The following is a 21,759-nucleotide window of genomic DNA, read 5'->3' on the forward strand; positions in this document are numbered from 1 at the left end:
AGACCCATCACCTAGCTTAAAACCAGTAAGGAGAGCTTTTTGATTGACTGCTGGTTTACTGCAAAGCCCTGATATGTGGCTATTCAAGAAATAGTTCAGCAGCTGAACGTCTCATCCATTTTTTCAAGTTATTAATGGGAATGGTCCAGGATTTTCAGAGACTGAAAATGGTGGCATCATGTTCTCTGTTTGCTTGTCCTGGTCACAAAACCAGGGGTTTTTTTCAGTTGCTGAAGGCTTCATGCACATATGAAAGGGGAAGGTGGGACTGGGTTTTTGGCTATTGAAAGAAAATGCCAGTATTTTAGTTGGAAGCTGGTTTTGCCTCAAAATATTTTGGGTTAATATTCTTATTTTATCTTAAGATGTCTTCATTTTGGGAGGAAGAAGCTTGCTGAGCTATGTGATTTAGTGTGTTTGACTAAAGCAGGCAGTAATTATGAGGTCTGTTGCTTTTAATATTGGAAATACTGTGGCAAACCAGATTGGAGATTAAGTACCAGGAGTACACATGGATGCATATACATCCTTTCGGGGGTTGTGTGTTAACTCTTCTCCAAAGAAAAGTGGTAGCTCCTGTCACCAACTTTTAGACTCTTCCCAACATGAATGATGAAGCACTGTTGAAGGGAGCGTGGGTGACACCTGCCTATCAGTCATCTCTGCGTTACCACTGTGACATTGTAAGCTGCCAAGCCCCTGTGATCGATTGTACCCCATGGGCTGAACAGTGAGTATAAAAGAATTGCAGAACGTGATTTAGCTGCTGCTTCCCCTGCCTGGTCAGAGGGTTTTGAGGGAAAAAACCACCCCAAAACCTTGAAAAAAGAAGGAAAAAAAAACCCCAACCCTGCAGTCCTTTGAAGAGTTGTGAGCATTTAGGGGAGAGAGTGATTCTTTTTTTCCAAGTGTAATGGGAGGTTACTGTTCCTCATTTCTATTTCAAAATGGTTTACTGAGAACACATCAGTGATGTAGTAGTGATTTAGTTAGGAGTGAATGGCCCTTGCATGTTAGTTTGATCCTTACCTACCACTGCTGTATGATCTTAGTAAGGAATAATCCATGGACAAGTTGCGGGATAGCTGCAGGGGAGCTAGGATCAGGCCCTGGGTTTGGTAGGAAGCAAGCCCCCCTCCCCCCCAAGAAGAGTGGGGGCTGTGCATCAGCATGTTGATGGAGGAGGAGGAGGACAAAGAGTTACCTGCTGAGCTGGGCACCTGTGGGGCAGCTCCCGGGAAAAGGGTGGTGATGGTGACAAATAGAGATTGCTGATGGCTTTTTAAAAACTGCATCTGTCAGACCAGGCTGAAACACCCCCAGCACAGCCCTTGATTTGCCTCCTTTTGCTGCTTTCCAAGAAGGAAATTATTAGATGCCTGGGTTTTGCCAAAATGCTCTGGTAAGTATTTAACTTACGTATTCTTGCGTATTTCTCTTTTGTGTTCATTACTCCAGCAAGTGCCATGCTAGTGCTTTGATTATATTAAATTCTTGATTTAACAAAATGAACAGTAGAAAAAAAAAATGATTCTATTTTAGGCAGATGTGTTTAAATTGTTAGAAAAGTTACCCATTCCTAAAGCCTGGTTTCACTTTAAGAAATCTTACTGATTTGGGTGTATATGAACTACCTGCATATTGAAACACAGAAGATAGTATCCTGTAGATCTGTTACTGTGCTGAAATAAGATAAACCAGAAGCTTGTAAAGATGTGTGCTTTCTGTAGATAATTACCCTCCTTGGGATGCTTTCTTGCAGTATCAAAGATGAGAACTTTTGGCTCTGAAGCGGGGGAAGGACTGAACATTTATGTTGCAAAAATTCTCATTTGACTTCAGCAAAAATTTTTTGGGGCAAGTGACCTGGCCCTTGTCTTCAAAGGTCTTCCTATAACAGCAATGATTCTTCCTGTAATATTGACAGTCCATAATGCCGTACAGAAGATGCAGTTGGCAGAAGAAGGTAGTAGCGCAGAGTATTTCTTAACATGATTTGAGATGGTGTATGCCGTTAATCCATTTGCAGTTCTGTTCTAGTTGCAAGGAAGAGCTGCAGGCTTGGTGTTAACTCTTGTTCAAGTCAGCCCCTGCCCTGACTTCCTTTTGGCTCTGAGCTAGGCCAAGAACTGATGAGTGAAGGCAGGGTGGGAGAGGAGGTGATGACAGGATTTTGTAATTTAAGTATCTACTTCTTGAAAGTGATCTTTCAGAATTAATTGATCTTTCCGGTGTTTGAGTTTCTCTGTGATGCAGATGTGCTGCTTGTAGGGAGCAATCCTGCTGAGATGATATCCCGAAGACCAGCATAAACCAAGCAGGGTGGGAAGATTGTCTGTTTCTGAAAAGGAGGACTCACACTTGCTATTTTTTCCTCCAGATGATTAGGAAAACTTAACACCATCTGCCTGTGCTGGCAACCTTTTTCATTGGGACCTCGATTTTTTTTCTGGGGAGGGAGAGGGGTTTGTCTTTGCATATTCAGCCTGCAAACTCCAGTTACAGCACTGATGCTGTGATTCTCCTGGTTTCCTGCTGGAGCCTGGGGGTCATTCTTGAAGTTTGTCACTTGAAGTTGAGGGCCATCAAAATAACTTCTGCTCTGTACGATGTCTGCTCAGCGTTGCTTGCTACTGGTTCAGTCAACAGTAAAGGACAGCAAAATTGTGGCCTTTGGTCTTCTATTCAGAAACTTTGGAGGCGTTCAGTTTTGTTTTATTTTAGCTTTATTTTCTTCAGAAATTGGGAAGATTCACACTTGAGTTTTGCCTTGGTTTCAAACCTCCAAACTGTTTGACTGGGCAGCTGTTGGAGCTTCTTGCAAGACATAATTTTAAGCGCTGTTACAAATTGTAGGGCATGCACTGACTGTTTTAGTTGATTGCAATGCAAATATATAGTAAGCCCATAAATCGTATCCAGTGTTGTGATTACAAATCGTTACAATAATGCGAGATTATTCAGTTTGTCACAAATCCTTCTAGACTACACAATTAAAGTCATAACCACAAGTATAATCCTGTGAGATAAAGTCACTTCATTACACAATCTCCTTCTGGTTTACTGTTTGCTTTATTTTGATGCCAGATCGAATAATGAACGTTCCTCTGTAGTTAACTTCAATGACAGCATATATGCTTTTTGTGTCTTGCTAATTCTGGAGTTTATTTTACATCCTTAAAAATATGGATATTGATTAATACAATAGTTGGGTAAAACCCTGATGATTTCAGTTCTAGTGCTGGGAAAATCAACCTAAAAATGAAGTTCTAGAAAAGAATTCCTAGTTATGTCAGTCACTATAGATGTCTTGTCAGACAATCAGAAAATAAATGAGTTGTGGTCATTGATACGTGATGTTAGGTGATGGGGTAGGTGACTACAAGCAGATTGGTGCCTCCCTGCAAAAGCAGCGGCCGCAGTCACTCTTCTGCAGAATTACAGTGAAGCAGAGTACGGCTGCTGAACCAGGAATGAAATGAATATTTCACTTGGAAACAGATTTCAGACCAAGTCAAGTCTTTTCGCACTGTTTCAGAGATCCATCTCCAATCTTGTGTGGTACTTGTCTTTTCCTGATGTTGGATGTCATGATGCTTCCAGTGCAAAGGAAACTGCAGTGGGCTAAGGAACAACTTGTGCCCATCGGCCAGAGCCTGATGACTCAGTGTGTCGGAGTAATTCTGATAAATACCCAGACTGAGATAATCAAAACCTGTCAGGGGATTTGGTTGTTGTCCTACTTATTAATTTTAATGATAATTGAATATCTGTGCCAATTACGCAGGCTGTAAGCTCAGCTTCCCAAGCCCTGTATATTCAATTTCAAAATGCTGCTTATTCAGAGTCTGGTATATTTAACTCAGAGGGGTGGTCTTGATGTGGACAGGCAGTACAGATAGGCAGGAGCTATTGTGTCCTTTGGAGTCACAGTAACTAAGTCTGGCAGAGCCTGTTTCTCAGAGCTGTATAAGTTTATCGAGCTGGCAAATGTCTTTAGCCCCCAGGGGATTTGGTTATGATGCTGCCTGTATAATGTTTGTAAAAGGCTGTTGCTGTGAAGGTGGTGGAAAGAAAGTGGGGAATCTTAAGCAGCTGTTGCTCGGTGTTTGCAGAGCTGTTTTGTTGGATGCCACTAGCCCAGGTAAACCTTTTGGACTCCTCTCTTCCCTGACCCTTTTGAGCATAGCGTTACTCCTGAGGTTTTCTGCTTGCAGGGTTAGCTCCTCCAGTGCTAACCCGGGGTGTTTTCCCCCAGCACCTCTTTGCAGAGGCTGACCTCGCCAAAGCTGGATGTGCAGAAGTCCCTGTGCATCTCTCCAGGTGTTGCAGAGGGTCTTTGGCAGAAGCCAGAATCTGTGTTGAGAATTTTTGTATGAGAGAGGCGTTTCCCAGATGAATTCTCTGGTGCATCTGTTCCTGCTGAAAGAGCACCTAAGTGTCCCCATTGATCAAGGATAAAGCAAGTAACCGAGACCCAAAATGGGTGCTAGTGCTGTAGGTATCCTGTGTTTTCTTGAACTGGGCATGAGCTGAAGGTAGCAGTCTTAATTGTTGCCTTTAAAAAACAGAGTGTCCCCTTCCTCTTTTTGTAACCTTTGTTTTGTCTGTTCAAAAATAAAGCAGCAAAGGGAGAAAATAGGGTGAAAACAATTTTTTCATGCACAATGCTGTGACGAAAGCTATTACTTGGCAAATTTCCTTTCTTCTCTGCTCTGCACAGTTTTAAATCTGAGAACTGAACTAGTTTTCTCCCATATTACAGTAAATATGTAAGTAATCAAAATGATATTAAGGAAGAAAGTTGGGCAACTCCCTGCTGTTCAAATATGTTAATTGCAAATCATTGACATTCTAGACATGCTGTTTCTTACTGAGTTATAGTTTCCTTGCTGGTGGAGTAAAACAATCAATTGAGAAAAAAGCACAATATATTAGTATTTGCTAGTTCTTGTTATTTAAAAATAAGAGCAGATTTGTGGATGTGTGAGCTGAAGGTAATGGTGTTGTAGCTTCATAGGATTTAAGACCAGTGGGTCTGTTAACATTATGCAGTTGAATCTCCTGTGGTATGTACAGTGTAGAAACTTGTTCAGGGGTCCTTGCAGCAGGTCTGTAACCTTGGTTTGACCTACAGTGCATCTTCTGGAGAGGGATTTCTTTTTTGTTTTAGTCTTCCTCATATGGTGAGTCCACCATATCCCTTTGTAGCTTGTGCCAACAGCAAGCTGTCCTTGTTATAAGGCAAACTAATCTTTCTAGCTTGAAGTGGTCAAACTTCAGTTCTCAGTCAATGGGTCTTGCTATGCCTCTTCTTGCTAATTCTAGAGGTATGTACTAGTCATCGCCCTTCCTCCTCCCCACACCCAATTTCAGGCAAGTAGAGGCCACAAGCAAGTTAGCCACATCCCAGCCTTCTCTTCAAATTTTTTTACAGATTTTTATGCTGTAAAATAGGTTTTTGATTTCTCAAGTAGCTGTCAACTCTTCTGGGATCTTTACAATTTGTCCTAGCTGAAGTGTTGCCATTTGCAATGAAAGTGGCTTTCTGGAAGTGGTCTTAAAGTGTTGCATTATCTTTTTTTTTGCTCTGTGAGGCAAATGGATCACGAGGAGAAGAAAAATCATCCTTGTGATGGAAGCCAGGTAGAAGTTAAGGGGGAATCTTAGTGGCTGCTCAGCTGAATGCTGTGGCAGGGAGGAGTTGGGGTACAGGGCTAGATGTATCCATGACCTGAAACTGTGTGCTAGAGCTGTGCTGAAGCCTCTGCCATCAGTTAACCTGGGCAATTGGTTATTTGGTAAGGGGAGTCCATGGGAGATGGACGTACTACTACATGAGTGCATCTTGTATATAATTTCTGGTGGGAAGACAGGTTCCTGTTAGAGGAAGATAGCACCCTGCAGCCTCCTAGAGCCCTAGGAAAGGTAGGATTCAGTCCTAGCTCAGCATCAGCTTTAGTGCAAGTAAAGGCTTCAAGCCTGCGAAGCCAAATACCTTGCAGCAGCTCAGGACTCTGCATCCCTGAGCAGAGGAGACTGAACTGAAATCACCTGTGTGCTCTGATGGCCCATCTCTGACTGCTTCAGTGCACGCAAATATGAAAATTCCCCTTTTGTGTGTATGAGTGGTAGAGTTCTTTGGATCTGGTCCTATGTCACTCACACCCAAGGTGAGGGGAAGCTGTGGAAATGCAACAACAGGTTTTCGTGTCCTTCCCCTAAATGGCTTATTCCTTTACTTAGTATGAAGTTTCTTTCACTGCTTACTGTTTTAAGTTTCTTTGTGCACAATAATTTATGGATGAGAGCACACGTTATGAGAACACTTTATGGACTGTGCACGGGGGGGGCAACTTTTCAATGTCAGAGTGCCATTTCTTCAGCTGTCTAACTTTCAGTGGGTATGTGTTTTGGTAAGAAGAATGATGTCAACTAACCATGTAACCTGTAGAAATGCTGTTTCCTATGCTAATTAGTTCTTCCTCTGAGAATTGTACTTTTAATTTATTTTTTAAAGTGCATTCATTCAGCCTTTTCCTTTCAAACTTCAACACTTTGTGAAACACACATCCAGTTTCGCTGAAAGAGTCTGAAGCTGAAGAGACAAAGTTTGAAAGGGGATTGATTTCATGGTCTAACTGCTAAATAATGATGAAACTGGGTTTGTAATTTCATGTTTGTGTGAAGTGGTCAATCCATCCATTTTGTAGAGTGAGTGTAAGGTCTAGAAGAGGGTTGGATAAATAATCATCTGTAGTTTCTGTGCTGAGCAGTGCCTTCTGGGGACTTCTGAAGTTTATTTAAAACTTTTTTTACCGGAAGTTCAGGCTACAGATGAGGATTATCTTGCCTAGCAGTAAAATGCTGTTGCTGCATTTCAGCTGTTATGTCCATAACCTGCACAAAACTGCGAGAAGCTTGCATTCAGTGATGGGCCTGCTGTGAAAGTGTCTTTTCCATATGCCAGTCCAAGGGAGGTCCTTGCTTGTGGTTTTCTGACGGGCCCTGGGCTGGTAGGGGACAAGAAGCACTGAAAGGAAACACTGAAGGCTGGAGCTGTGCACTACAGCAGATCGGAGTGTTTGGGGTGGCCAAACCCAACGGGTCTGCCGCTACCTGGGATGGACCGGCTGTGGCTCTGTGCACTTCTCTTCATTGCCCATCTTAACCTGAGTCTTGTACTGCTGGAGGAAGGGTTGGTTGATGGCAATCTCTTTTCTCTTAAAGAAACATAGCCCCTTCCCATGTCTGTATTTTTAGCTACTCCTTCTACTCTACAGCTTCAGCTTCTAACCCACTGTTAATTCCGGTGTACCCTGGATGGAAAATAACGGTAGTATGAGCTTGTAGCTTAACTGAGCAGGCAAAGACCTAACAATAGACCAACTACTGCATTTTTTTGTTTCAAATTTTTGTGATAGCTTTTCCTCTGAGGAACTGTATGTCCTCAGCATTTCAGTGTTCTTCCCCTCAGTGCCTCAGGGACTTGGGCCTGGAACACACCCTTGTTGTAACCTGGTGAGAGGAACATAAATGAACCTTTAATACCTATATATTCAGCCTCTACTCCCACTTGGCATAGGCCTGTTGGTGCTAGCTTTAAGGCACTTTGCTTTGATGATGGATACACGTGGCTCACCATGGGCTAGGCTGCCTGAGCAGATCTTTTCTTCTGAAACTTCTCCAGATCTCCCTTGAAGGTTTCAAATTATGGAGGTTAGACTCCTGTGCAAGTTCTCCCTATGGTTGATTACACTCCCTGCCTGCCCCCCGCCCCTGCCCCTTACAATAACTAAGTTATCTTACCTTCTCTTCAAAAGTGTTTAATTTCAATTCCTGGAACTTTTGTTGGTGACATGAAAAGCAATCTAATAACAGAAATTTTCTCCTCATGTAGGTGTTGCAGTATTACTGTCAAGGTAACACATACTTTACCTCTTGGTTAGGTAAATAATTTGAAATTTTTCAGTTTCTTCTGAAAACTTAAGCAGCTTTCATAGACTTTGCATTATCACAGCTGGTTGCTGAAGCAGCATTTATTTTTGCACTGCAGACATCTCAGCTCAGTATTTAGCACATGATTGTATTTGCTTTCCTAGCTGTGGCATGTTGATATTCCATTGGTTCTTCAGTGGTTGTCAGATGCTGCAAGAGAGTGTGGAGTAGCAGGAGGTTGCAGGTGAGGAAAAATAGCTGATGAAGTATGGAACCTCTCCAGAAATGTATCTTTTCTGAGATGGTTAGGATATAGGACATCAATCACAAATAAGCAGCACATCCGTGTTTCTTCAATTCCAGATTTAAAGAAACATCGAGGTCCAGGTTGCATCTCTGTCTGACAGATTCACATCCTTGTAATTCTGGTGCCATATTTAAATAGCAACATAAGCCTGATGCAGTGGGAATTAAATCCCATAGAATAAAAAGTAACTAAAAGTTTCATTGTGTTGTGGAATAAGCATAACAAGCATCCACATGTATAATTTATTACCTATAGCGGGTAAGTACTTAACAATAGTCATAAACTCATTCTGTTCATTCATTTTTAGATCTTAGCATACTGATTCAGACCTTAACTGAAAGTGAATATACAATCAATGTGAGGCTTTTTATGCTGGTTTAATAATGTAGGCCTGCTGAGGATCTTTAATTAAATAATTATTCTTTGTTCAATCAGGATAGATTGCTTCACTATAGGGATTGCAGGCAAGCACATGCAAAATCTGCCCCGAACTGATGATGTTTTATCTGCTTACTGTAATCCTGTGTAAGTGATAGTCTGTCACATAAAGCAGTGAGAGCAACCCAAAAACCAGGAAAAAATTGTAGTCAGATATTAAAAATGTAATGCCTAATTCTAAGGTGATCAAAGAAAAGTATGCTAAGATGCAATTTGGTGCTGCTGTGAACAAAGTTACAGCTGTCTGACAAATGGGAAAAGTGGATTTTCTACAGGGTTCAGCTTCAACAGCTTGCTTTGGTTTTGGTGACAGTTGTAAGGTGCTCAGCATGTAGGGAATCAGAAAATCTGGGTTTCGGTTTTCTTACGGGTGACCTCATGTATTCAAGAGGTGGCAAATGGAGCTGTTAAGAGGAGGTGCAATAAACTGCATGGTGTATGTGCCTGCTGTGCACGCCAGTTCCCATAAGAGGGTCTGCGCAGGCAGAGCAGCCTTCTCATTTCTTCTGTCTGAGGGTATTGGAAATGCAAAAAATCTGTTTGGTGTGGGGGCTGCTGCTCGTAGCATTGCACAAGGCTGGTTTTGCATGGCCCCTGCTGCCGCGGCATGTCATTAATGCAGCTCACAGCGGCTGGACTGAGAGGACTTCAGTGTTTATTAGGGGAATATAATCATTTAAGCCTGAATAAGCTTCAAAGCTCTAATGTGGCTGTTTGGCCAACAGAAATGAGATGTAAATTTGTGCTGAATAGCCACTGATTACAGAAAGATGATTAATGCAAGATTTAAAATTGATTTATGGGTGCAGTTGTCAAGGCCTAAGTCATGAATGTAATATTATCTCTATGAAAAGCTTTGGGTAGATGAGAGATCAGGGAGCAGGGGCAAAACAATGCATTTGCTGGAGGATCTGATAAGGTGTATGGGCTGTCTACAATCTAGTCAAATTTGGTGTATGCCAAAGAGGTTAGACTTTGCCAGCGCAGCACATTGATAATTGTATCACTTTGCCTGAAATATTAGAAAAGCAAGAAGTTTAATCTGTTTTATTTTCATTAAATGTACTTTTTGATCAAGTATTTTTTCTTTCTTACTGGAAACTCTTGAAAAATGTTTCCTCACTTTCACAAAATTATAGATAGCTGGTGACAATGATAAAGATTAGAGATTTAGATTATTTTTTGCAAATTTTCACTGTTGTGTGCATTAAATAAGCCAAATTATTTGTTTTATTCCAATTGTAGTAAACAGAAGCCCAAATAAATTTTGATTTATTTAAATATTAGAACAACGTTAAAATAACAAGGAAATCTCCCTTTCTTGCTGCCTTTGAAAATTGTTCTGTGAACCTCTTGGTATCATCAGATGATGGGTAATGTGAGCAGTATCCCAAAAGCTTTGAAAATCCAAGCGTTTGGTTGTAAACCTAGAATGTATGTCATACTGTGAGTCCTTCTGAAAATCTGGCTCTGTCAGTCTTCCAGTGTTAAACCATGTGGTGTCAACGCTGTTTGTTATGGCATTTGTTAAATTGTTCTGCAATGAGTGTTACATTAAGCAGTGAAAAATGATTTAATGGTATTGTGTTTCTTCATTGCCTCTTTCATGCTCATCTCCATTGTCTTACCCTCAATTGTTGGACTGTGGTTTGAAATGGATGTTTTAATTCAGATGTACAGAGAATTTCAAAGCTTAAAAAAAAAAAAAAAAAAGGAGGGGGGGAGTGGGGTTTGCAAATAATGCATTGCTTTGTTCTGGGAAGGGGTCAGAGCAGTCTCTGATTAGGCATGCTGGAGAGGGCCTGATGCTCCTTTTCATTTTAGTTGCACTAACCTTCAGCTGCATTCTCCTTCCATTTGGATTCTGGTCCTGACATCTTTCATTGACCATGCAAATGATCAAAGTCTGAGCAAAACTTGTGTCCCATTTTCATTTTTTTCCATTGCATCTTGGTGTGCAGCACTGAATAGGTGACTTTGTCCTGACGCTTCTTCATTTTTCAACAGCTTGAATTGTGCAGGTCTCTGAACAGGTAATATACTTCATCATAAGCATGTACTGCAAATAATTTTTAAGGTTTTAATTGCTCTTCTTTCTTATAGGCTTGCTTGGGTGGCACTTGGTTTAGCAAATTACTGCTTGTGTTTTGAGATGCTATCTCAGCTTTACAGAAATTTGCATTGTTTCTTGTCAGAAGTGCAGAGCAATCCAGGAATTGTCAAAACTTTTGCATTATATTACACCAAGGGAGTTTTACTGAGAAGTCTCCTGCACAGCCTGCTGCAGAAATAGAAGGTGTGGCAGCAAACTTTGCATGTGTATTACAACTGTAAAAGAATGTTGAAGAATCGTTCAAGTAGCAAATTCAAATGTTTAAACAACAGGAGCTGATGATTATGAAGTTCTCCATCTAACTTTAGGTGAGACTGATATGTCTTCACATCTAGCACTTCTTGAGAGGAGCAGTCATGCTTAGTCTGAGTTTCAGAATGCATCTTTCCTGTTTGATGTTTTCCCTCAGCTCCAAGCAGTGTGACTGTGTGAGAACCTTACTTGGCATTACTTCATGGAGGAGGAGGATTTCTAGCAGTCCTGATTGCGCACAGCACTTTGAAAGCTTGACCCCAAGTGGAATTAAAAAGATCCAAAACACTGTAAGATACAGAAGTATCCACCCAGATGCTTAAGTTCTCACTTCTAAAAATTGCATTTTTTTTTAAAAGCTGATTACTGCTGATGAGTTGTTCTTGGTATTGGAGTGTGCATTTGGCAGCATGGAATTGGGGTGGACCATGAGGGTGCTGTGAACATTCACCCAACTCATTTCCGGGGTAGTTCTGTTTTATTGTGGAGACGAAACATTAGTCATTGCCCTATCTTCGCTAATCCCCCTCCTGCCCTCTCGCAGTGCAAAGCAGTACATAAAACCTTGACATCAAGTGAAATTGAGCCTTGTTAAATATCGATGCTGTGGTGAGTAGCCTTTAACATGGAGTAAGGCCCTTTTTCTCCTCTTAACACCTTTGCTGCCCACATGTTGAAAGAGTTCATTCAGAAGCACATGTCTGGCTGTTCCTTTAATGTTGCTACAGAGTGAATTTGCTCTTTTTTCAGGGGTGTGGGCTTGTATTGGAAGTGACTTTTTAAGTCTGCTTTGTCCTAGGCCAGTATGATATGTGGGATAGCAGGGAATATGTGAGTGTTTGGTTAATACAGAGATGGAGAAATAAGTTCACTAGTCAGATGTGGCATGTCTCAAAGATGGTTTAAGCTTTGAGTTCATACATCTTTGCAATTTATTTCCCCCACTTATGTTTTAGTTTATGAAAAATGATCCTTAGGTTCTGGCTGGGAAATCTCCTGTAATGAGTGAGGAAACTCTCATTTACTTCAGATAATTAACTTCAGGATGTTCTGAGGCTGTGTGTTAACTGGACTGTGCAGCTTAGTGGCCAGAGTAGAGTGGCATTGTGAGAAACAGCAGAAAACTGCAATCCAGTAGTAAAATCACAAGTCTAGCTGAAAAGTTGTGGTGGTATTATTTATTTTTATTTATTTTCCTAGTTGGATGAATTGAGGGGAATGTGCCAAACCACCAGAAAATGTTAAGTTCCTTCTTTGGAAACTCAGCTTTTTAAATTAATTTCATTAGACCAGATTTCTGCCTGAGTTGGAAGACTAATCAGATCCTCTCTATCCTCTGTGTCTGTTATCCATTATGTTTTTTGCTTGACTAGTAACTGCTGTCAGTAGGAATATATGTCTTTATGTATAAATGTCTCAGTTGTAAAATTGCCATCCAAATGAGTCTTGAGCCTCGGGTGGGGGGAGTATCAGATGTATGGAAATGGTAAGATCTGGGGCAGTTACAACTGCTTCTGTTATTTAAAGGTTTTAACAAACACTGGGCTGAATATTGTTTGTATTGAATTCACTGCAGTTTCCTTTTGACACTGGCTCCTGCCCTTAAAATGAGCTCCAAACCCCCCCAAAACAGGCTGAGGCTGTGTAGGAATCTCTTCACCTTTTGCATTATAAAAGTGGATGTTGGTATTGGAAAGGAAAAGTTTGTACAAGTAAGAAGTTTGGTTTTTCTGTTGTTCTTGTTTTGGTAGCTGAAATTAAAAAAGTGTGTTTGAGGTTGAAGGAACTAGTTTGGGTTACTCTAGAACAGTTTTCATATTAATTTCTTTTTTTTTTCTGCCTTCTATTTTGCTTAAATTCAGGAAGAGAAGATGGTGAACACATGGTTTGGGAGGCTGTCAAAATCGCTGTTTTCCCCTTTACTGATTTCCCCCGTCGTCCCCCCCCATCCCCTCCCCTCCTCTCCTTTCCTAACTTGATCCAAGTGAATGAATTGCTCTGATTTCCTGATTGTTTTTATTTCAAATTTGTGATTTACTGGAAAAAGTCATGTGGTGGTTGGTGTCCTTCCATTGTCTGGTTAGTGCAGGGCAGGAGGGGGGCGTCTGCGAGGCTGCCCTGAAGCAGAATTTGAACTTTAAGCCTGAGTTGTCACACTGGCACAAATGCTTAAAAATTGTTGCCCAAGAGCTCTGTTTAAAATGGGATCCAGTGGCCTGGCAGTGGTGGAAGAGAGCTGGGCAAAGCCATTTTGCCTTCTATTCTGTCTGCAGGTGGCATGTAGTGGGCACCATTTATCCTGTAGATCTTGAGCTGTTTGCCATGTCTCTGCTCTGCTCCTGGCACTGCTCCTCCATTGGGAAGAGCAGACTTGGAAAGTTGGCAGCACTGTGTCAGGTTACTGCATTTTTTTTTCTGCTTGAGAGTGGTTTGGATCATTGTGCCTTGCTGTGAGAGGGCACCAGGCTTCTGAAGCGCTTCATCAGATGCTGGTGGACTCTGCCATGATTGGTAGTTCATATAGGTTATATATATATACTTCTTGCCAATGCCGGCATTCAAAACAGAACTGTTTTGCTTCTGCCAATCCTGGGGTCAGCATCACTTTAGAGGGGGTTACAAATAAGGTGACTTTTGGGTGCTTTCTATTTTGTGTCCTTGTTCTTTGAGCAAGCAAAACACTTTTTCTTTTAATGAAGACTGAAACACCCCCAACAAAAGCAAAGACTCTCCTTTAATCATATGGCTCCAGAGCTGAAAATCTGAGCAAGCCATGCATCGCAGGGCATGTTGATAAAACTGGCAATATTGGTGGCAGGCTTTGAAGTGTTGAATTTTAGGACTGGCATATCTGTAAGTGGTGTTTTGCAACAGGTAAGATGGTGACACAGCCCAATTTTACAGCTAGCACAGCCCTGCAAAACCTTCTGCAGTGCAGAAAAAAAGATGCGTAGTGCTCTGCCTGGCTTTCACTAGAGACTTAGCCTTACGTGACCTTACTGAAGTCACTGAAACTGTGCAGAGGAGAGCCTGCTGCTTCTTACTTACTTTAACTTTGTGCTAACTTTAACTGCTAACAATAGCAGGTGGAAAGCTGGCAGGCAGCTTAAAAAAAAACCCAAATAAACCCAAGTTTTTGGTTTTTGTGATGGGAGGAGAGCAGCAAAGGGATAGAAAGAGCAGGCTGCAAGATAAAGTTGAGTAGCGGGAGGGAACGTGTGTGGGAGCTGAGCTGGAGGCTATTGATTGGCAGCTAGGTCTTAACATCAGCTGCATAAAAGGAAATCGAAGAAACTGCCCAAATATTACCAGGATGAAAGGCAGGATAAATAGCAGAGCTGAATGCTGGGCTGGTCTGCCCTTCTGGAAGGGCGGCAGGTCTCCCCTTTTAACTTTGCATAGGGATTGCATAGCCCCACACTGTGCTCTCCTCTGTACCAGTGTGTGCTCATGCTGGATTTGACAGCAGGATTTTGGGGTAAAATTATCCTCCTCTGTCTGTGGGCAAAGTGTGTGGAGTATCTCAGATGCTTCTACACATTCAAAGCCTGGGATCTGAGATCTGTGTCAGGCTTGCCTTTCTCCAAAAGGAAAAAAAGGTGAAAATGCCTAAATCCTTTTTCAACTTTACATCTTTGCGAGCAGGTACCTGAATTAACATGCATAAGTTGCAGAGCTCCACGTAGTGCATTGGAAAATGAAATGGGAGAGGATGAGGCTTTTTGTACCCAGGGAGCTTGTGAAATAGGTAGTGGGAACAGAGGCAGGTTGCACAGTCCTTCGAGGGAGGGAGTCCTGCTGGGTAGGTTCCAGGTAAGTCTTAGGAACCCCTTTGCTTAATGCTCTTAAGCTCCCTTTCCCTCTTAAGATTCAGAGGATTTTGCTAAATGCCTAATTTCTCTTTCAGCAGTGCTAGGATGTGTGGAATTAGGAAAGAGGCTTGAAATTTCCACACCACCTTTAGTGGCTGCTAAAGAGAGTGAGTTACTGAAGACCAGTAACAAAAATTCTCCTTGTGGGGAAAAAACCCCACACACCCAAAAACCAAATAAACAAAAGCTCTGAAATTTTCATCCCCACTGTCAGTATTTTGGGGCAGCAGCCTTTTGGTGTGCTGTGGTAGCAAATTGCAGTTCTGGAATCCCAGAGATTAGAAACAAGCCTGAGTAACAGACAGCTGGTGAATGTGTTTTAAAATTGTCCATTTAACCCAAGGCTGCTCCACTGAATGCTTTTTTAGCTCTTATATTTTTAGTTAGATGTGTGATATCTTTGGCCTTTCTATAGGCAGACAGCCTGCATGAATTGCATGCTTCCTATTGATGGAGCTGAGTGCAGTCTTTAGCTTCTGTTAACTCGCCAGCAGTAGTGTACTGGAAATTTCTAATTCAGAAATAGGTCTTCTACAAATGATTTAACATCAGGCCATTGAAATTCATTTGTGTTTTCCTTCTTAAGGCTATTAAAGACGTAGAGAAAACATTTAGCACCAAATTAATGGTTGCATTTTTGTTTTAATCCTGCAGATGGGGTTGATTTATATCTCGAAATTATGTGCTGCACAGAGGAATTATAATATTGCACAGTTTTTAAGTTGTACTTAATTTTTTTTCATGCCAATATTTTCAGCTAGATGCTGTCTCTTTAGTGTGGTGAGTTTTCTTTTTCATTAACTGTAAGGCGCTGCATTTCATCCTCTAGTTTGTATTCCTTTGTCCATTGAAATACTTGTCTGAGGTCTATGGTGATTGGGAAGCTGGGACGAGGCAGAAGGTGCTGGGGCTCTTGCCACCATCCCCTTCTTGTGGAGGGATGTAAAAGCAGAAGGGTGGCAGGCTGCCTGCAGTCTCTGGGGGGAGGCAGATCCAGCTGAAGAGAAGGAAATAGTGCACTCCTACATGCAGATAGAAGAGAAGAAGATGGGATTAAATAACAGAGCAGAGATTTTGCACAATAGTGGCTGCTCTGATAAAATCTGGTTGGCTTTCCCTTGAGGATTATACAGAGATAAGCAGCCTTAGCTCATTAGCACCTCTCTTTCCTCTTGCTCTCTGATGATTGCTTTAGGTTTGATGGCAGGACTTGCTCTGCTCCGGGGTGCAGTGCTGGAAATGCAGCACATCCCGAAGCCTGAGATGTTAGGTCATATGCCATTTCTTGCAGCTGAGATAAGACTCTAGCTCAGTTGCTGTATGTATGCTTGGACCTTCCTCCTCACAGTGTTTAGTGCTCTTGGTGCATGAAAGCAACCATTAGAATCACAGGATTGAGTTTTTGAAAAAATGAGCTTTCTTATAGTCATTCCCACTAACACAAGTCCCGAAGTAGTGATGGAAATGAGCTTAACTTTGTAATTCTGGAGAGCATGATGGTCTTTGAAAATTGATCTGGCAAGTATTAAAAAAGAGGAGTGATGTTTTTCAATGTGCCTTCAAGTTAGGTCACTAATGATACTACTGCAATATCACAGTCACTGCAAACGTTAGTTCTTTGAAAGAAATACACGAGATGCTCCCTAACTGTTGTACGGAGTTACGCTGTATACCTTGTGGCAAGCCATACACATCCCCACTTGCTAAAACTGGTCTGAGCAATTTCCAGCCCTCGGATGCTTTTTACCAGCTCTTGCTGGAGGTTAACACTTATCCATATCTGCTGTTGACGTGTGTGATTGTTTGAGTGATCCTCTGACCTTCAGCCAGAAAAAACAAAGGTTTAAAGTCATTAATGTCTTTCCTGGGCTATACTGGGATGTGCTCGCCTGTCCCCCAGGCTGATTCGGCAGGGATGTCTGCCTAGGTTGGGGGGAGACTTCGCATTTTTATAGTCATGTTAAATGAATCCACTTGGAAGCATATTTAGTACTTAAATTAACCAGAGTAGTTGAAGAATGGTGCTTTCCTGCTTTTAATTCATATACCTAAACCTACCCTATTTACTGGAACATAGAGAAGCTAGCTGCAGGTTTGTGCTATCTTGCATGCTTTTCCTGTGTGTTTTCTCAATGACTCTACTCTTTGTAATTGTTAATTGCCTCTCCTCAAAGTTAGGTGTGAATCCTGCATGGATCTGCCTAGCTTTTGCTGCAGGCCTATCTCCAGCTAACTCCAGCACTAGCAGGAAGGGCAGAGTGACAAGTACATGTTAATCACAGTGGGCTCATGGCCTGTTTAAGGCCAGGGACATGAAAAGGGTTTAGAAGTTAAAATATTGCTTACTATGACAAAAATGCCCTCAGATTAGGTTCCTCACTCGGAATACTGGTGGTACATGTGGACTCTGCGCATCGTGGTGGGTGTGTCTTGCTGAAATTGCAGAAGTCCCCGCTTTCACATCCCAGGTCAGGAAGGAGAGGAAATGCTTTTCTGCTGGTGGTGTAACTCGTTTTGGACTGTAGCATCAGGTTATGTTTCCATGCCACTGGTTGCTGCCATTTTAATTTAAAATTTAAGAACAGCATTTCCCTTAAAAAAAACTTCATCATTATGTTGACCCTGAGGGTGTTCCCTGTCAGCTCTGCAGCAATGGCATCTGGGGTTGAGAAGGCTCTCAACTTCGTCTCAGGCAGTATTTCCAATGAAAAAAATTGGCCTTTGGCCTCAGAAGATATGCAGCTTGGAATATAGCTATTACCTTGTACTGGAGCACCTTTAAATTATGCTCTGTGCGTTTCCTTTGTTCTGTGTCCGCAGCTGTGACTAGATGTGGGCAGCAATGCTGAACAGAGGATGGAAGAGGCTTTGGGAATTAAGGCCTTGCAGATGAGCAGGTCAAAAGTAGAAGGGAACAAAACTGAAATCATCACTGGTTCTCCCAAGTTCTTTGCTGTACTTATGTGGGTTAATCTAATCTCTTAATGTGATACTACAGTTGTCAAAAGCAGAGAGGAAACACTGATGTTGTGTCTCTATTGTAGGCACTGTTGCAGTGCTACTAACTGTGGTGTGCTGGGTCAGGAAAAAGCATTTCTTCGAAGTGATGCACTTCAGAGTGTGGCCAAAATAAAATGTAAAAACAGTTGCTACAATTCCCACAAACAGCTGTGAATAGTTATCTGGAGCTCTGCATAACCTGTGTAGCACACAAACAGCTCAAGATTTGCAGATCCCTCTACCCTTTACTGGAAGTAATCTTCTCTTTGCAGGAGCAGGCACTCCTCTGACTCGCACACTTGGGGAGGGCGAAGGCCCATTTATTTCATACATCACTCTGCTGATTTTCTGGCAGGCTGTTTGGTGGGGCAGAATAGCTTGGAGAAATGTGGTCATCCTCATTGCACTGGGCAGTGATTTGAGGATGTGGTAGAAAGGAGCCTGGGGGAGCAGGGACAGACGGACTGTAAATAGCTTTTCTCCTATGTGGTTGCATTGGAAAAGGCCAACTCATGGCCCCATCTGCTTTTGTTTTGTTCCCTAACAAAATACTAGTGGACAAACCCAGCAGTATGTTTTCCCACTTCTGAAATGTCTGAAACGAAAGGTTTTAGCTAGCATCCTTTTATATTTCTAAAGGGTCCTATATCTACTTTATCAGGAATGTATCAAGCTTTTAGTATGGAAAACTTTGCTATTTAAAACTTTTTCCCCCTAAAAGTCCTCTTGAACCTCTGAAGCCCAAGGTGCTCCTAGATAGGAAAGCTTAGATTTTGCAGGAGCTGTAACTTTTAAAAAAAGTAATACTTGTCCTTTTTATACAGTGGGAAGAAATTGGTGAGGTGGATGAAAACTACGCTCCGATACACACATACCAAGTATGCAAGGTAATGGAACAGAATCAGAACAACTGGCTTCTGACCAGCTGGATCTCTAATGAAGGGGCATCCCGCATCTTCATTGAGCTCAAATTCACCTTGAGGGACTGTAACAGCCTTCCAGGAGGACTTGGGACTTGCAAAGAGACTTTTAACATGTATTATTTTGAATCAGATGATGAAGATGGGAGGAACATCAAAGAAAACCAGTACATCAAGATTGATACCATTGCTGCTGATGAGAGCTTCACAGAGTTAGACCTTGGCGACAGAGTTATGAAGCTAAACACAGAGGTGAGAGATGTTGGGCCTCTAACGAAAAAGGGATTTTACCTCGCTTTCCAGGATGTGGGTGCTTGCATCGCCCTGGTCTCCGTGCGCGTGTACTACAAGAAATGCCCATCGGTGATCCGCAACCTGGCCCGCTTTCCTGACACCATCACGGGAGCAGATTCCTCGCAGCTGCTAGAGGTGTCGGGCATCTGTGTCAACCACTCAGTGACTGATGAGGCGCCGAAGATGCACTGCAGTGCTGAGGGGGAATGGCTGGTGCCCATCGGGAAGTGCTTGTGCAAGGCAGGGTACGAGGAGAAGAACAACACCTGCCAAGGTAAGGGTTTTCAGGGATGGTGCCGTGCTGAGGCTGCCAAGGTGATGTGTGGTCTTGGCTTTCTTCTTTTCCATGTCCTTCATGCTTGGTTGAGTTGACAATGGTGGGTCGGGTTCTCGCTTCCACTGAGGTCCTTTGAACGACTGTGCCTTGGCTGGATGTAGTGGGACTTGACACCTGTGAATGGGTCTTTCTGGTGCTTACAGGGCTGTGGACAAGGAGAATCTGGCATGCCACTATTACCTCTGGAGCACTGTACTGTTGGCTCCATGAGGTGATTGCAATCTGACCTGTTATTTAAGGCTTTACGCTTTTTTCCCTCAGTGTCAAGGTTTCCTTATGAATTTTAGAAGCTTGGTTTCTTTTTTCTGGACTGTACCAGGGAATGTTTGAAGTTAATCTCCTGATGCAAGATGCATTTTGGTTTTGTATTTAAAAGAGTATGTTTTTCTCTCTGTCACTCTATGGGGCTGTGTGTGGGAATTTCATGTTGTGTGAGTTATTGATTCTCCTCTTTGCTAAATAGTTTAATACAAAGCTGCTCAGGTGTTCAGAGTTAAACCTAAAGCCCCACTGCTAAAAATGCTTTCATATGTGCTGAAGTTTTCACACAAGTAGCTGGCTGAGGTTCCTAAGCTGCTGGTCAGGATGGGTCTCCTGAATCATCAAGGGCCTTGTGCAAGAGATCTAGGGTATCTGAAGCTCAAGACTTAAAAAAGAATACTTTTAAAGAAGTGCAACATACTGTAAGAGTCTATAAGCTCATTTTATGGTTTGCTGTATTGCACGCTTGTTTATAAAATTTACCCTTCTGTTCTAAGTATGTAACAAGTAGCTTAAAACCAATTTGGACATAAAAGAGAAGGGGAAAGAAAAAAAATATTTCCATGCAGTTTGTTTTTTTTGCAAAATTATATATTGGTCATCGATCCCATCTTAATTGCCTTGTACTTGCAGCCACTTGGTAACGGATAACCTGTGGGGAAGGCAGAGGGATTCTGCTCCAACTGAAGCTGGTGTTGCATTTTCTCTTCACCTTGCTCCAAACATTTGTTACTGGTGTTTGTAGTGTTGGTGCAAAGGAGAGAGGAGTGCATATCCAAAGCAAACTGTGGCCTTGATCCTTCAGTCCTCAGTCACGCACTGTGCCACTGAAGATTATATAGTTTAAGTCTCTTCAAGTCAAAGGTTGACTTGAAAAGAAAATATAAGTATGTTTGTTTCTGGAGAAACCTCTAGTAAACATCACGTGGAGTATACTTTTTGACCAGGATAGTCTCCTTTTTCTGCAGATGTAGTCAATATAGCAAAATCTGACTTGGTTTTGCTTTTCCTGTGGCAATAAAGACACTTCTCCCATTTAGGGGGGAAGAAGAGACTGACTTGATGTTTGATACTGCACAAGGAGAGCTACGATCAGCATTAGCCCAAGCTGAGGAAATCTAGACTGTCACAGATGAGGGATGTGTGTCAGATCAGGAAGGATCTGCTTTATTATGGCTAAAAATACCGTGTCCCAGAATAACATGCACTGGTTTGGTGCTATGTCTAGACACAGACTTCAGTCACCTGTAACAATTTTTGGAGGAAAGGGGTACATCCGTTAGTCACCTTTCAAATCCTGCCCTCCCATGCTGCATGAGCAGCATGGTGTGTCTCAAAGCACTCTTAAGGATCTCAAAACCAAACAAAAAAACAAAACACCAAAAACACCCAAACCAAAAAACTGGACTGGTTTAAACTAGAAACCTGAGACTATCTTTGAAGAGCCTGCTATGCCTGTGGAGCAGTTGGGTCCCTGGCAGTGCTGAGATAGCAATCTGGGGCGTGCTTTCAGAAGACCTGAGTGATTTGAGGTTCTGCTTTCCATTTTGGGGTGTGGGTTGTGTTTTGAAATTTATTTTTCTTAGTCATTTGAGAGGACATTGTCTGGCCCCACAATTTATGACTGTGTTGAGTAGGACTGTGATCGTAGTTTGGAAGTGTAAAGATGCTTTGTGGAGAGGTACCCTTGTTCTTCTGTCATATTGCATAGCTGCATAAACTACTTTAGTACTTCACCTACAGCCTACATCCAGGGCAGGAGTTTATCACTTTAATTGCTCTAGAACTGTTAAAGCCCATAATTCTCATTTGTAGGAAAGCCCTAAATTCCATCACCAAATCAATGGGATGTTGGGATCTGAGTGCCTATGGCAAAGTCTGTTTGAGGGCCCCATTTGAATGTCCTGTGTTTAACCCAGGTCATCATGCCAAACGTTTCCTGCTGGTTGGCTCTGAGATGCTCAGTTGATAGGAGACATTCAGCCTTAGGTCATTCAGGAGGTCTGCCTTCAGTGGGTATGGAGTTC

The 21,759-nt window shown here is 42.2% G+C and overlaps 1 protein-coding gene across 8 annotated transcripts in view; it reads left to right on the plus strand.

Moving 5' to 3' along the window:
• Positions 1-21,759, plus strand: part of EPHA5 (EPH receptor A5) — a 200,034-nt gene that overhangs the window by 25,754 nt on the left and 152,521 nt on the right. For all 8 annotated transcript variants that reach the window (XM_075033393.1, XM_075033403.1, XM_075033420.1 and 5 more), the window contains exon 3: positions 18,745-19,408. In XM_075033393.1, coding sequence (XP_074889494.1) covers positions 18,745-19,408 — 664 coding nt within the window. The remainder of the gene's footprint in view (positions 1-18,744; positions 19,409-21,759) is intronic.

The sequence above is a fragment of the Buteo buteo genome, chromosome 1 (assembly GCF_964188355.1).
Source record: "Buteo buteo chromosome 1, bButBut1.hap1.1, whole genome shotgun sequence".
Taxonomy (NCBI): domain Eukaryota; kingdom Metazoa; phylum Chordata; class Aves; order Accipitriformes; family Accipitridae; genus Buteo; species Buteo buteo.